The following is a 17,410-nucleotide window of genomic DNA, read 5'->3' as shown; positions in this document are numbered from 1 at the left end:
TTTGTGTGTGTCTGGTTTATAATGAGTAGTTAGGCTACACTACCTTATTATCCTGTTATCTTGTGACAACACTTACAGTGTGTCTTTGGGGGAACAGAGGTAAAAATTTTATTCTAAATAAAAAGGCATCCCTTCTGAATGCGGGATAGTCGATAGGCGCGCACACACGGATCTAAATAGGTTTGATGCATCTGAGATCACGTATTTGGGACATTTGAAGTTCTATTGTAGAGTAATTGACAGGCGCACTTGCACCTTTTTTTCCACCAATTAAAATCGCAGCGGTAGGACAGGTGCAGCGGCAGCGTGCCGATCATCAGGGAGAGCGTTTGAAACACACGGTCACGTAGTGATGTCTGTGTGGACTTCAGCTGACCGTGTCCCTGACTGTGGGGTTTCAGTGCGTTTATCGCAGCCATATGGAGCTGAGTGTAAATACGTTCAGCCGCGGTAAGAGCCAGGTACTTCTGCTGCTCTTTGTAAAAGTAGAGCGCTACTTCTGAGGAGCCAGAAGTTGCTGCCTCTGCAGATTCTGTGTTTCTAGCTTCCAGAAATGTGTGCAAACCGGCTGGTGAGTTTGCAAGATGCTTCAGGCTCTGTGGATGAGTGTCTATGCTCTGTATGGTAGATGGCCTAGAGTTTATTTTTTTAAACTGGACAAGAATCTTTTCTTGTGAAGATGACCCTAGGAAAGTCTTATGTGAGGAGGCTAATGATTAGGTGGTTATTTACACAGCCTCAAACCAATCTAGCCCCCTGTTAAGGGCACAGCTCCAGCTCCACGAAGGCACTCTCTTCCCTCTGGAAGTAGGCAACTTTCCATAGGTACCCAGGTTATACTGGGAGCTAGATCAGAGCCTCTCCCACCAACTCCACCTCATTACTTATAAACAAGTTAAAACAACAGTAAAAATCTGCTTGCATTGACTAAAAGTCTCTACAACCTCTCAGGTGTTGCACAAATTAAGATTCTGTTAGCCAAACTTACCGCCGCTCGGTGTGCAGAGACAGTCACAAACCCTTCTGAAACAAACCTCACTCAACAACTGCATTCAGTTTCTTGGGGCTCCAAAAGAATTTTGTAGTTCAAATCTGTATATCATGGGATGTTGTAAAAGGGACATCTGTAAGCCCAGCATGCCTGTGGAAGGATATTATTTGCGTCTGGACATGATAAATGCATCCAAAGAAAGGAAGGAAGTTTACAGTAAAATAAAAAGGTACAAATCGTGGAAGAAACTCTTTTAGAAATCATCTTTACGTAGTTAAAAATATGCAGTAGATGAATTTCTTAAATTCTGTGATGAAAAGTTTATTTACTTCCATCTAAACAAAACCACTTTCATTTTACTAAAGAGTAATTATTAATATTGGTTACTTGCCAGGGAAGATTGCTCATGTATTTGTCTACATATTATCTTTTTCAAAAGTAGCTTAACTATTATGTGGAATTTATTCTAAGGTAATTAAAATAAATAAATAAACAAATTTACATTATAGAATTTTTGTGCATTGAAAAAAATGTGCTATGTTTTATCAGTGTTTAGCTGGGCAGTGTAAAGAATCCTCTCAAATTTAGCGTACTTCCCTGTTTTGATGCTTGTTGGGGCAATGAATACTCTGAGGAACTATCATTCCAAATTCCCATATGAATTAGGTAGAAATCTGATTCAAATATTCCAAGTCAATTACAAACTTCAATTCCCTCAATTGCCCTTGGCCAAGTTTAAAAATCTCTCGACGTTTGTTTTGTTCCCTGCCAGGCGGGAGGTGACTCCAGATTGAACCCCGTTTTTTGAATCTTCATGCAAATGACGAGAGCAATGTTAACGTGCTTATGCTCAAATATGTCACCAATTCATCAAGAATACAGATCAAAATGTCTGAAATCAACACAAAATTATTTTTTTCTCTCCTGATTACTTGCTGTTGTGCCTTATTTACCCTTTCCCCAAGCCTTGTGCAGTGCCCCTTCCAGCCATGCAAATTGCTACAAACAGGTTGGGGTGTCAGTACTGGTTTGGGGAACTTATCCACACTGCTTTTTAATGCATCAAACCAAATTAGATATAGTGCTTTGTAAAGCTGTGATGTATTGCTTTGGGAGGTTTTTTGTTCTCATTGCTTCTTGGTGTTAATGCCCTAATGGTACAAGATTTGAACAACTTCCTGAACTACCTTTGGCTGCTGCATGTGTTTTGCAATTTCTATTACATGGTGTCTTTCTTCTTTCATACTTACATTTTATACCATAGTAAAAAAATGTTAACCAATTTTAACTTATCTGTTAACAGGTTCTGTGACTGGCTGCCACAGAATTTTTTCTTCGTGCAATCGTGTCTACCTGCACAGGCAGTCAAGCAATCAACAACGAAGATGCTTCTTTTTTCAGGGACAAAGAAATACTGCTTATAGTATAGTTTTGCCAGCCACAGTTTCTCCGGCTCACCCAGTTCCCAAGGTACTGCAATTTCTATTATCTAATCAGTTTTTCAGTCAATACAGGGGTTGGCTGCACACGTGTTCAAGTGCATTCGTTGTCCAACAGCTGGGGGTTTGGATACAGTCCTGTGGTATGATCAGGTATTTAAAATAGGAGCACTGGTGAGAGAAGTTTTCAGCTCCCTACCATGTAAAACAGAGTGACATATCTAGTTATTAGGGAGTTTAAACCTGGGGCTTGTTAAGTTACTGTAGTATAAACATGGAATATTATAATCATCTGTCAACACTTAACGCTTCTGGGTCCAGGTTCTCCTTTTGGGCAAGTATAGACAGCCCTACCAGAAATCATTAGGAATCATTTGTGATCATCTGAATCCTTTTCTGTATAAATCTCTCACAAGCTAATTACAAAAATATTTATTTCTTCCTGAATGTTTTGTTAATTGGTTACATCAGATTTAAGATAAGAGCATACAATACCTGCTGGTAGCTGCCGCATAGCCCCACTGCTCCTTTTAAACTATTTTTTACTGTCACTGAGTATTTTTTTTTTCTTCCAACGTATATTTTTGTTTTTATTTACATTACGGCCAAAATAACTTTTTTTTTTCTCATGTAATTTAAACATGTTTTCCACTGATGGTTTCCTTTTTTGTTGTTGTTATTTACAACATACAGTTCAACTGTTTAGTATCTTTCCTTTAGCCAAAAAATTACCCTTTCTAAACCATGCTTTTCAGAATGATTATTAGTACTTATATTTTATCTTACTTTACACGTGATTATAGATTTCTTATGCAAAATACGGAATACTTCCATGGGCCTAAAGTACAAAAACCATGTTGTATATGAAAGCAGGTAATGATGCTGAATGTAGTAGGGCAGTTACATCAGGTCTCCTAAAGACCGTGGAAGCTTGGTGTGCAGGGAAAGAAAGCTTTGAAGTATAAAGTTTTGTGCTTTATATGTTTTCAAAGGTTTAAAAATTGTAGAACTTTTTTTTTTTTTCTGTATTTAGATACTTCTTTTAGGATAAAGAGGAACAAATACATTATCATACTGAAAAGTAGAGTTCACAGATTACTGTGCTTAGACTGTCAAAAATCAGTCCAATTTTTCAATTCTGAAAACTTGAGGACAAGGTTATCACTTTATACAGAGTGTGCCAGAAATCATATTAAAATAACATGGTGTTTTGTTTTGTTTTGTTTTGTTTTTTCCCAAAATCTTGGTGTGAAACTGTATACATAGATACTTGTACATCCACTGCTTTGGGCTTTTTCCTTAACAGATCTCACAGGTCAGCAGGGTCAGGTCTCAGCAGTTTACAAGATCAGTGCCCTCCAAGGGGATGGTGGGGGTGCTGTAGTGTATGGAGTTGGTAATCCAGCAAATGTGTTTTTTTGTTCTTTCTTCTAAATTAAATTAATTCTAAATTTCTTCTAAATTAAGTCCCAGACTATTGCAAATGCTGTAAGGGCTGATATTCTATTATTTGGAATGGAATGGAAATGTGAAATTCTGTTGATGTGAGTTCATTAAGGATACAGTTGCACTCTCTCAGAGTAGAAACGACAAAATACCAGTGGGAGTAACAATAGTCTCCCTATTGGAAGTCCCACTGGAGTTAATAGGCTACACCACTCTTCTTCGCTCCTACACTGGGATGTTGTATGGTCTTGTTGTATACAGCCTAACTGGCCACTTTACTTTCTGCCCTGCCAGCTTGATTCTGTATTTTGTGAATCAGTGCAAAGCCCAGCTGTGGTGGGTGAAGCGACTCTCGCACCCCACAGGTGAAACAGCCCAGCACCCACTGAGACAAAGCACAGTTCCCTCACAGTGCAAGATGTTACCATTGTTACTAGTTTTCTGTGTTTATGTACTCATCATGAAATTATTGTGGATTTTCTTAAAAAAATGAGAAATGAAATTTCACCTCTATGTAAAGTCTTCGAATTTTCTGCAGGAACAGAAAATAAAGTTTATTACACTTTCCTTGTCACAGCAAATTGGGATACCCTCACGTACTATTATAGATGGATAGGTTTGCACATAAACATGAAAACTGGATTAATAAGTAAAACCTCTAAATTAAAATAAGTTAAATCCTAAGATTCTTAGTCAAAACACAATCTTGTGAAAGTTAATAGGAGTTTTTTCTGAGCAAGAAACTGAGGAATTGAACAATTTTGTTATTGAGTCTAATTCTGTCTGTTTTCCAGTCAGTTGTGGTGTTTAGATGCCTTCTGTATAAGATGTGTCATCTTTGCAAAGGAAAATAAAAAGTTTTTAAGTCTTTCACAGTTTTAGAACTTGAGACTGTGCTGAAAGTGGGATGCAGTATCCGGGACTTCAGTACAGGGAGTTTAACAGACTGTATAAGTCAGTAGTAACAGGCAATGTTAAGTTCAAAAGGGCAGTGGAAGAAATACTGAGGCAGCCTTGAGGGTTTGCCCTGATGGCTTAGGAAGGTCGATACTACGACAGAAAGGGCAAGCTGCCATGAAGCAGGAGGCAGTATCTGAGAAAATGATCCCATTGTCATGCTCAGTTTTCTGATCTTCATTTTCAATCCTTTTTCTCCAAGCACATAAAGAAGCCAGACTATGTGACGACAGGCATTGTACCAGACTGGGGAGACGACATAGAAATTAAGAATGAAGATCAGATTCAAGGGCTTCGTCAAGCTTGTCAATTGGCCCGTCGTGTCCTGCTTCTGGCTGGAAAGGGCTTAAAGGTAATGATTGCGTAAGTCCCAAAACAGCTTGGATGTCTTTTATGCTTTCACATTCTTGTTGGTTTTTTTTTTTTCCTACTTTTTGTTTGTTTATTTGTTTACTGACCTTAATATGCATCCAACCTGAAGTTAGATTCTGATAAAAGAAGGATTTATTAACTTTTGATCCCATCCATGGTATACCTGCTTAATTATTTCAGTATTTTAGACCCATGTGGTACTTAGAGCTGCTGGCACATGTGTGTCTGTAATCTCCTGCTGTTTGGATGTGCCAAATCAAATGAGTTTCTCATAAGGCCCATGATACATTTTTTCCTGTAATTTCATGGCCCATCTTTCTATACATTCTGCTTTTTGGCTCTGCATGTGTGCAAGGCCCAGGGGCTGGGCTGCTGCCTCTGTTACCGTCCATCCTTCAGCTCCTCGCTGTCCCATGGGGTCAGCGCAACACAAATCTTCAAACTGCTGTTGGAAAAAACAGCTGCCAGGCTCCATACAATTTTCCAGAGTGCATTGCTAATAAAGCCTCATGGTTTCCAGTAATGTTTCTACAGTATGGTTTTTGGGATACCACCCAAGTAAAAATGTACCGGGAGGAGCCTACTACAAGTTTTTGCAGATGAAGGAGTGCTTTTTTACCTTGCCTTGGTATTTCATGTAATAGCATACTGAATAAGGTAAAATGAGTTGAGTAGCTATGAGATGCAGAGATAGATGGGAGCTGTAAGTCAACGCCATTGACATAGAAGGGGAAAAAATTATCGGTTTACCATGCATTTTTCTTTCAGTTCTCATCATGCTGTCCCAGAGGTTTAATTCTGGAGCTGGGGTGGCCAATAGCAAAAATGCCTGAGGCTTTTAATCTTACATATGCTCATGAGTGTTTAACTTATGTGCAATTATTTCCCAGTACAGTGAAACTTAGTTGTGTTAAGTTACGGACACATACCTGTTTCTGAAGAACCAGGACCTTACCTCAAGAGTGTGGTGTGGATTATGAACGAGAGCAGTTTTTCACTAAAACTCTTTAGTTGTTATTATGCAGAAAATGCATCTGTATGCAGCACAGTGTAGCTTATGATGCAGTTGGTAGTATGTGCCATATAGTACATAATAGCAAAAGGCTACATATTTTAACAAAGGTTGTAGAGAAGGAAATTGTGTAAGAAAAGTGGTCACCAGGAGCTGGGGCAGTGGGGCTGGGAGGAAGGGAGCTGGCACAGAGAGCTGAGACCACTGCCCAGGCCAGCCCCAGCCCATTTCAGAGATGTGGGAGCTCCATTCTGCACTAGTTTTTGGCTATGGCTGCTCTGAATGGAGGGATGTTGCAAGACCTTCTATTATCAACAGGGAGCGTTTTCTACGTGCAACAAGTTTATTCTTCTGCCAACCCTACTCTTTAATTTAAACCGCTTCCTGCCTTTCCTTGAGCCTATCCCCTTCACGCAGTAATAGAGCTATTACAGCTTTCAGGGCGCCAGGCGAAATAAACCAAGCTCTTTTAGGCTATCCTTGTAAGGTAGGCTCTGTATTCCTATTTTATCTGAAGAGCCCCATCCCTCCACTTGTTCCTGTGGTCCTGCTAAGCCTACCTTGCACTCAGCCCTTGAAAAAAGCTCATGTCTGTGCTTTATCTAACAGCAGTAACATCCCCCAGTATGACAAAGGTGGCATTATAACATCTAGATGCAGAAGAACAATGTTTGGGCCAGGCATATGTTTTTGCTGTTGGCATATATTGCCTGTTGGACTTAAAACCACCATATGGTATTATATATGATAGCACTTCATAGGCTTGGGGAAAAGATTTGGGAAAAAATAGCAAAATCTATGACATGGAAGTATTTTGTTGGATACCATCACATTGCCCTGCCCCACGTAAGGGATGAGGTGTGCAGTAGGTGTCTCCCCAAAATTGCGAAGCTAACAAAAGATCATTTAAAAGCAAAACAGGTACCACTAAAACAAGATTTATTTGTAGAACATAAGCCCCTCCCCCACAGAGAACACAGAGCTGTCCACTGAGCATCCAAAAGCCACACTGAATTCCCTGGGCAGTGGCAGCACCCAGTGTGCTACGTAACGCTTCAGTCTGCCTACATGCTGAAGGTGATAGATGGGTGAGCGAAGGCAGGAGCAACAGACCTGTGTTTATCCAGAACCAGTGGCTGCAGCATCCGATACAGACAGCGCGCAGGGCTGTGGCTGCCATCCCAGCCACCACATCTGCTGCAAAGCAGGGGAGCTGCACAGAAACCCCAAATTGTGTCTTGGGTGGGGTTGTCACTCCTCATACGCTTTTGTGCTGAACAAGGTGCAAGCTGAGCAAATAGACCTGGTTTTATCCTCAGTGCACGACACAAGTGCACTCTGTTGTATTCACTGTACATGATCGCTGAATATTTCAACATATGGTTATGTATGCCTTCTGCACCACAGCCTACCTATATTCCACGTGTTGTGAAAAAGCCCTCAAAAATCATAGCTGCCATAGCGTGTGTGTACAAAGCATGATTTTCAAAGGCTCAAAACTCATTCAAATCAAAATCAATTTGCACAGGAACCCTCAAAGGCACTTCTTCTCAATGAGGGAGGTTTCCCTACCAAATTTCAAATCCTAGCTCTAACCGTTTTGGAGACAGTCTATCCAAAAGAAAAGCTGCAAGAATGTTATTTTAAACATGTGCGTTTTCCACTCTACAGATACTCAGAAAATGGCTGAATGATTTACGAGTTTTTTAAATATATAAAAACACAAGAAAAAGATGAATCTAAAAAATGTCAAACATAGAAGTGAACATTCCTAAAAATGATGAATAAGTGCCTGTAGATTCACTACGATTGCCTAGGCTGTGGAAACTTTAAGTAAAATATCTTCAAGATATGAACCCAAATATTTAAATCTTTTACAAAATTAAAGAATAATTGGAGAACAATTTCATAAAATGCACAAGTGCATAATGATATATGTACTGCAGAGTTAGAAGAATGAATATCCTTTATTTTACAAATAAAAGGGGAAAGTAATGTGTTTTATAGGACTGGAAGCATTAAAACCAGACATTTCTACAGCAGCTACTGAAACAAGATGCCATGGAAAATTGGTGTCTTTGAGAAAGCAAATGTGGAAAAACGGATGGAAAGGAAGTAGATCGTATTTTAGGTTTTCTAGGAACCTTTGAATGCTTATTTCTACTGCATGCTTGATTTAAAACCTTTTTCTCTTAAAGGAAGAAAAAAAAAAGTGGTCCAATATATCAATAAAGTATATCAGACAGTTTAGTGTTTTGTATCAAAGCAGTGAATTTGAAACATCCAAGGTTTCATCGAAACGTTTGGCTGCAATCACATTCAGTAAATATGAGAAACTATCTTTGCTTTTTTAACAGAATGTTATGTTTGATATTTTAGGTTGGCATGACAACTGAAGAAATAGATTCCATTGTTCATCATGAAATAATCAGACAGAATGCCTATCCTTCACCTCTGGGCTATGGAGGTTTTCCAAAGTCTGTTTGTACTTCTGTAAACAACGTGGTATGTCATGGTATTCCTGACAGGTATTTCCCCAATAATATACATTTTACCGCCGGGGATGAAAATGTTAAAATGAAATTAATAAATTGTGTTTAATATTGAACATATTTCAGCCTAACTACATGTCATATGTAAATGTATTGCAGATGCATATTATGTTACCACACAATGCTGATAGATGTTATAGAAATGTATGTGAAGTAGAACAACAATAATATTATCCTGCTTGTCCAAGTACTTCAAAAAAAAACAACAGAAAACAACAACAAAAAAGCACATAATGCCTTTAGAGTTTAGTGTGTGGGAAAAAATAGAACCAAGAATAATTCTGATTTATTTTTTCTCCAGCAAAATAAGTATAGGGTAGGGAATAAATATATTTGAATTTATGTTGTGTTTTTTTTTTTTTATTATTTGCAATACATTCAGCTACTCACAAAGTAAAATACGAACCCTAGTGAGAGAAAAAGAATAAATACAATGGTAGATTTTTCAGATGTTGATATGTTTTTCTGCCAGTTGTTTCTCATTATTTTATATTCAGCTACACTTGTTCTCTACGTAGTGAGAGCTGAACATTAAAAATGGTTATTCTGTTTGCCTCTGCCTTCCTCCGTCACAAAATACCTACCCCCTGATTTTTATGTATGTGTCATTAGGTGTTTATTCTTATATTCCCTTTGTTGGGAACTGTCTGTCACCATTATTTTTTTCTTTTCTGTTTATGTTTCAGTCGACCTCTTCAGGATGGAGATATTATCAACATTGATGTCACGGTGAGTAATTCATATAAAAAATAGTCTTTGATCAACTTTAGAGTCCCTGGTAGCAACAGGAAGAATAGTGGATCGGAGATGGGGAACGCACAGATGGATGTGCTGTTTACTTCTAAGGCAAGGCACAAGCAGCTGGTTTCCTTTTTTGTTTTTAACTGTGTGTTTATTCCAGCTAGACCCAGGCCTGACTTGAATTTAGGACTGGAATCAGATGCACTGAGATCAATGTTGGCCTAAGTGAAATGTCAACCCAATCCTGCTATGTGTCATGTTTTTGAGAAGGTGTAATTGTTATTGATCCACTGTGTAGTTAATGCAGAGCACCGCAGTACTGGGCAGCAGCTGAAGATAGATATGTATGAGATGAGCTAACATGAAGAAAGCCAGCATTTTTCCTTCACTCTGCCAAGATTGATCTTCCTCTTCCTGCTGATTTTGAGTGGGGCCTGTCATTATCTTACTCTGTCATTAGAGGCTACATTGGCCTGTGTATGTCAGTCTATTTGGACAGCAACTCTTTTGCTAGCAGTGTTCCCTACATTTATTAAAATCCCCGAAGGTAGTGTTGTGTTCCATTTCTGGTATAAAAGCCCTGAACCTTTTGCGCAGAAACAGAAATAGTGTGATATAACCGTGACTTAATATTTCCAGAGAATGGCCAATTATAGCTACTTAAATAAACACTGGCTGGATTTTTGTAGGAGCAAGAAAATACTGAAACTGGGAACCTAATTCTGTTTCATTTAGAAAGCAAAAAGCATTCATGTTTTGCAGAAGCTTTTTTTTTTCTTTTTTATTATAGATGTTTTTATTTTCCCAATGTGAATTTATTTCTAATATGGGTGCAGATGTCTTTTGAATTCTACCATTATTTTACAATATGGGAGTAACATAGGAACAAGATTTTTTAATCATTAAAAAATTCTTGGTAATTTGATACTATTTTCCATGGGCCCAAATTTCATACTGGCAAAAGCAAAGAAATCTCAAGTGGACTTACCTCTGAGCATGGGATTCAAGCTTTTTAAAATATTTTTTCTATGAACATTAGGGTCAGTGACCTTTTTCCATGGTATACTCGCATCTGATCCAGAACTGTGTTTCTTTTTTTTTTTTTTTTTCCTTTTTTTTTTTAATTCTACTAATTTCTTCCCCATCTCCATACTTTCTAATTGTAGAATTATGACTGCCAGTTTTACACAGAGTGATCTACCATTTTTAAAGTATATTTTGGGCCTCATTTTTTCATTGTGGTGAATTGATGTAGTTTTACTTAATTTGCTAGACTAAATCAGCTTGTCACAGCTAAGGATTTGACATGTGATTTCTTTATAACTCATTAAGGTACTTTTAAGTTTGTTTTTTTTTTTTTTTGTTTTGTTTTGTTTTTTGTTTTTTTTTTTCTTTTTTTAGCTTAATCTGTCAGAATAATAACTCCTTAGATTAAACAAAAAAAAAAAAAAAAGAGTGTAAATTCACATCACAGATCCTCTCCCTGATATTCTAAGTGAGACATTTTTATATTAATGTGGTCTGCACATCTTGTTCACCCTGGTTTACAAATTATGTATGACTAAAGGTTAGTTGTCTTTTTGAAAATATATTTTATTTGTTTTCTGCTTACCCTCAAAAAATAAACTAAATCTTGAAGTTTCTGTAAATGTGAAGATTCCTACAAGGGTAGGAATTGCTGATTATCTTTGTAAAGACTTTTTTAACATTTGAAACTGAACTGTGTTGTGTTTGATAACTGTTCAGTTCCAAACTATCTAAGAAAGAAATATTACTTTACAGTTTAGTTAATTGATCTTTTAGTTTATTTTAATGAGCAAAATTGGCATGTTTCTCAGGGGAAGAGAGTAAAAATCAAAGTAAATGTGCCACAACAAATTGTTTATAACTGTGTACAGGTTCTATAAAATGATTAAATAATATTCTGGTTATTAACTATAAACACTTCACACAATGTATAAATTATTTGAAGAAAAAATCTATTTTTGCACAATTAAAATGGTAGAATTTCATAGATGAAACACAGATTTTATTGGCTTGATTCAAGTAGCCTTTAGGATGTATTTAAGTGTAGAAACAGAAGCATTATGCATCAGAGAATCTACAGCACAGTGCAATTTTCAGCCAGCCATTACCAGGTAACATTTCTTACACCTGAATCTTTCATTGACTTTTAAAGAATTAGTGCTGTAGTTGTAGTTTATTAAAGTCAAAAATACATCATTGTGGTTGATAGCCTGCAGTAAATACTATTAATTTTAAGCTCTACTGTGTTTTAAATCTGTATTTGTTTTTCCAGGATGATGATGTGTAATGTTTTTGTTTGTTTGTTTAAGTGCCGTACTTGCTAGAGCTAAAAATGAACTAGTTCAGCTTAAATATGAACTGGCTAGCATAAAATCTGCCCATCAGGCATTAAATTGTAAAAGCAGATTTAGCGATAGCCTCAGCTGACAGAGGGAGGTGTACAACGGGGAAACGGCAAAGTTGGATCCTCGCTGACATTCATCTTCCTGTACAATGCTGTTCACTGGGAACTGCTTGCATTTCTTTAAATCTCTCCCCCAACACAAACCTGGCCTTGGAATAAACTGTCTGTAGCCATTTTTTAATTTTTTTTTTTTTCAGTTTTGAATTGACCAAAAGGAATGTGAGTCTGTGTCTTTCACAAATTGCTCTCAAGTGGCAAAAGTTCAGTGCTTCAAGCTTTGTGAATCATTAGTCCTGGGAGGATAGTTGCCCACTGTTTGGGGAAAAAAAAATGTTTTAGAAGATCAAAACTGTGCACCATTATAATTTGTCTTTTGGTAGGGAAATTTGGCTTGCTCTCACAGTTGTGTGCCTGCCTGCCGTACTGCAGAGCTGTAAAACGCGTTTCTGTGCAGCGCTGCAGAGCCCTGCATGGCTTTCCCGTGCCCCAGAGGGAACTTCAGGAGAGCTAAGGCTTGAAGCCTATGAAATGTCAAAAACAAAGCAAAACGAAACAAAAAAGCCTGTCATTAATTCAACAGGGTGCTACATTTGCCACCTAAGCATAACCCCCAAGCCCCTCGGGGGTCATTCCCCACAGAGGGACGGGTCTCCCAGCCAGATGGTGGTGGGTCTCCTGTGGCCAGCATAAAGCTCAGCACCTCACTCCTGCAGGACACCGATGGGAGACCAACACCAGGGACCCCTCAGGACTCTGGGTGTCCCCCAAGCCCCCCTACAGCCCACACATGGCACGAAAACATCTTCTTGCTCACGGCCCCGCTGGCATCATGGCCCGTAGCTGAGCAATGTTGCCTGTGTCACCTCCTGGTGCTCTGCTAGGCAGCAATGCACAACTTTTTCATTTGTTGAGTTTTTAATTGGCAACCCTTATGCACCTTGCAGTCTTTCATGTGTTTTTTGGTTTTTGTTTTTCCAATGTTTCACTTTTCTGGTCTCATTCTCACAAATGCAGCCTACCAGTGACCTATCTGTTGCAACACATAGCTCATTCCTAGAAATAACAGATTTAATGCAGGAGGTAATCTGTTTCTAGATGCAAAATGAGAAAATGTCTTTATATTTCTGCATGTGTTTAGGTGTATTACAATGGCTACCATGGTGACACTTCTGAAACCTTTTTGGTGGGCAATGTGGATAAATCTGGTCAAAAGTTAGTGGAGGTTGCCAGGAAATGTAGAGATGAAGCAATTGCAGCTTGCAGACCAGGGGCTCCCTTCTCTGTAATTGGAAACACAATCAGGTAAGCCTTATATTGACAAGTAAAGGGAGGGCTGGCAAGTGGGACAAAGGTTATTGGTGGTTTGGTATAAAGCTGATGACATGTTTTATGATTCAAAACCATCATTTCAGTCTGATATCAGTATGTGAACTGCCAAGCTATAATGTTGTTCCTTGGGTAAGAGAGATTTTTTTTTTTTTAAAGTGAATTACACCAGGGTCAGCAAAGATAACTGTGGAAAGAGTCAAAGATATTCATAAGGTAGATTTATATTAACAGATGTAATTTGTGGTGAGTTTTTTTTTTTCTTTCTATTTGTGTGTGAAACTATATCACATCTGTCTAACAATGCAAGAAGGTTAGAAACCATTGTTTTCATTGTATAGCAATAATGATTGTTACAAAGGAATTAGTCAACATAAATAAGTCTCTTTGTTTAAAAAGTACAAAAATATTTAACTCGAGAGCTTCTTATCTTACAAAGACTAACGTCAGAGGGAAGAAAGAGCTCACATTAAGAGATTTTTCCCTATTTTGCATCTGTTCTAGCTGTTACATAAATGCAGTCATGACTTTTCTTCTGGCAGTTTTGAATAAAAATATGGCTTAATTTTTTGAAGGTACTTATAGATTATTTCTAAATGTTTGAAAAAAAAAAAGACATATATTGTATACATTTCATTAAGCAATACTTCAGTGGACTGTTAATGGTCCCAACATACTATTGAATACGTTGCGATTACTTAAAAGCTTCAAGGCTTAGTCACCTTGAAAGGATGCTGCTTTTTTTCTTTGTAAATCTTCAAATACTTTAAGGAAAAAAGAGAGCGGCAAAATATCAGTTAGATGTATTTATAGCTTTAAAAATATTGTAACAGAGTCTGAATCAAACTTTAGTAAAACCTCTTTGGGTTATATCTGAGAAGCTTTTATTGAAGACTTTGTATAAAATTGTGTTTTTGACAGTTTTAAATTATAGGCTAACTAGCCTGGAGAAAAAGGATAGTGTCTTTCTGTTCTTTCATAGGAAATGTTGAATCAGACCCCTACTGGGAAAAGAAATTTAATGCATATCTCACTATCTTACTGTCCATGAATATAATAGAAGTGAATTCAAAATGTAGTTTTATTTTTGCAAATGGGATGAGTCGATAGATGCACCTCATATTTTTGAACACCTAGGGTTCAACAAATTTACTGGTGGTGCTCTTGCATTTTAACAAAATTTATTCTTGAGTAGAAGGGGGCACAGAACACTAGATTCTTATTCAAGCATTCTATCGAGCTCTGCATTCATGGCTGTGTCTAAAGGGCATGTCAGCCTTTGATTCTCTCTGAGAGGTAATTATCCTTTTCCTGTCACGGAACAACAAATGATAGCTAACTACAGAGGCACATTTGCAGTAGTCACATTCATCAACTGCAGAAAAAAAATTCAATTTAATTGTGCAACACAGCTGCACATAGGCTTTTTGAGCATTTCTGTTGTTCTCCCTGTCTTGCTATTCCTCCCTCCAGATCTATTTTTTAAACTTTTTTTCTGGTTATTTTTTTCCCCCTTTTTGTCTCTTCTTCCATTTTTACTCTCTGTACTTTCTTGTTAAAGTAATTTTCCTTTGTGGCTCTCATTCTTTTTTCCCCATTGAAGGCTATGAATGTAGAAAATTATCACAATTACTCATATAATTGAGCCTCTTTGTAGCAAGTGCAACTCCAGTAGCCTTTCTCCATCATGAAAATGGTTTCATTATAGGGTTTTTCATATTCTCTGACACCATCTACACAGAGGAACAGGCGTGCAGATGAGATGTACTAGGAACAGGGTAGATCAGTAAGGTCACAGTAGGAATAATTAGCTCTGCTATGGAAAGAGCATCTAGGCCTTTTACTGCTACATAAATGTACTGTCCATGGCTTTTAGTCACAAAAAAACTTACTAACAAATGGAGCTCCCGCCTACTACTTTGAAAAAAAGATTTGTATCAACACTACAATTTTCCATCATTAAGACTAATAACACAGAGCCTAGTATACATCAAGGGGAATAAAAAGAAAAATCTCACATTCAAGTGGCGGCTGGGTGCTGACCTTTGTTCCCTTTTTTTGTGTTCAACTTAACTCTTTACAAAAAAGAGCCACACGCCACACCAACATGCAGGTGAACTCCAGCTAGTGCTAGCAAAGCATGGCATTCAATTGGAAAATCTGATAAATCTCCATGCAGGATAATGCATTTCATTACAGATTCACTACATTAATTCTAGCTGTATTAAAAAAAAAAAAAAAAAGGAAGAAGAAAAAGAACAGAATTGAATCTGACATTGGATTTTTGCTGTGTTGCTACGGAGGTCAGTTTACTTGCAAAGTGTAAATATATAGTCAGCACCCCCTTTGAAAAGCAGATTAATCAAAGCTAGTAGATGTCCAAAACTACATATGAAATAGCAGGTCATTAACTTTATTTTTCAAGATTTTATCGTGTAGACAATTTAAATGTGCTGATGTGTTTAGAACTACTTCAACACTGCCTCTGCTGAAAGATCGCCTTGGTTGAGTGAAGTTGTATGTTTCTGGTTATTTATCTTTCTGCATCTGCATACATACATACAAAAATACGTAGAAATCTTCCATTTCAGGAGACTTAGAGATCATAAATACCTGAGAACATTTAGGCCCATCAGAATGGAGATCTGTCTAGGTATCTTTCATTAGTATTTTCTATAAACGTGCTCAAGTGGTATGCAGAACATATCTTAGACACAATAATCAGAGTATTTGCTTTCTGTAAATGGCTTGGGAATAATTATATCACAGAGGTAAGCTTGCATTCAGTATTGTAACATACTCTTTGTTACTGAAGCTCGATAGCTGAAAGCAAGTATTTCATGGGCAGCGGTTCCTTCTTACATTGGCTAGAAGTTACAAATAAAAGATTACATGGATTCATGAGTAACTCTGCTTAGAGAAATGTGAATCTTTGCTAACCTGTTCCTACTGAAGATGGTGGCAAAACTGTCTATCAACTCCACTGGGAACAGAATTGGGCCCTGTGTTCCCATTTGCTTCTAACACTAATGACATTTCTCTTTCAGACAGAAATAAATCTGGTTTGCAATCTACTTTTTAGCCATTGAGTTTAGATATGTGCAAGTGTTGTGAGTGTATAGAGCTAAAAAACATAAACGTGATATTGTTAAATAAACCAGTTTCCAAGTCCTAGGAAAAAATAGTAGTGAGGAAAGTATTAATAAATGGTTTAAAATGTTTAACTTGTAAGTATATGTTTTGATATTAATTTAGAACAATATAAAGCAGAATTTAAAAAAAAAATCTGTTTCTATCAGATTATGCACATTTAAACAATAAGTGGCTCAGGCAAAATAAGTCATTTTAATGTCATCTGTGATAGATTTTCCTTGACAGCTACTGTAAATTACAATTACACTGCTTCTCTCTGCACTTGAAAGTAAGCATTGCAATAAATTATCTTTTATTTCAATCCATCATGTCTGCTTTCAGAAACAGAGAACCTCAAATAAAAGTTCAGCACTATTGTAAGAAAAATACAGTAATTTGTGTTCCAGTTTGAAACTAAAATGTACCTTTCTTTCAAAAAACAATTGTTGGCTTTCAAAAATATTACTAATTATACCTCAACATTTATTGTCATTATAGGGAATCCCTGAACTTGTGCATTCCCTCAGTCTAGCATTACTATTTGAGAGAAAAATACTTTAATATTTTCCCCGTATACATTTGTAATTTCTCAAATTAGTTAATATAGTGCTGTTGAAAATAAATATTTTTATCATAAGCAAATCTAGTTCAGGCTGATGCCATTTTCAAGAATGTTAAAAAAAATGCTATTCAATGGTCATTTTGTTAACAATATATTTAAGAAAAGCATGAATACTTTTAATTTAAATAAAAAAGATGCATTCATACAGGTCCCTGAACAAGAAAACAATTATCACAGATCTGTTCTCTCTTCCAGTGTTTCCCAAGCGTGCCCCCTGCCCAGTGGTGTAGGGCAGATTTGTTTGGGAGCTTTGGCCTCTGGTGTCGTGCAGCAGAGCATCGGTGTAAAAGTTTGGTCTCTGGGGAGAGACGCAGGCAGTGAGTGGGAAGCAGCTGTAGCTGGGAATCAGTTCCCCAGGATGTTCAGCCCAAGTCTGTGCCGCCCTAGCT

The 17,410-nt window shown here is 37.3% G+C and overlaps 1 protein-coding gene across 2 annotated transcripts in view; it reads left to right on the top strand.

Moving 5' to 3' along the window:
* The window catches only part of METAP1D (methionyl aminopeptidase type 1D, mitochondrial), a 47,003-nt gene that overhangs the window by 24,163 nt on the left and 5,430 nt on the right, over positions 1-17,410 (top strand). For both annotated transcript variants that reach the window (XM_084289389.1, XM_084289388.1), the window contains exons 2-6: positions 2,295-2,461; positions 5,036-5,185; positions 8,597-8,745; positions 9,456-9,498; positions 13,080-13,243. In XM_084289389.1, coding sequence (XP_084145515.1) covers positions 2,295-2,461; positions 5,036-5,185; positions 8,597-8,745; positions 9,456-9,498; positions 13,080-13,243 — 673 coding nt within the window. The remainder of the gene's footprint in view (positions 1-2,294; positions 2,462-5,035; positions 5,186-8,596; positions 8,746-9,455; positions 9,499-13,079; positions 13,244-17,410) is intronic.

Source organism: Netta rufina (genome assembly GCF_964035555.1).
Source record: "Netta rufina genome assembly, chromosome: 6".
NCBI classification, from domain to species: Eukaryota; Metazoa; Chordata; class Aves; order Anseriformes; family Anatidae; genus Netta; species Netta rufina.
Note: the sequence above shows the minus strand (reverse complement) of the source record. Positions and strands in the feature narration are given on the sequence as shown.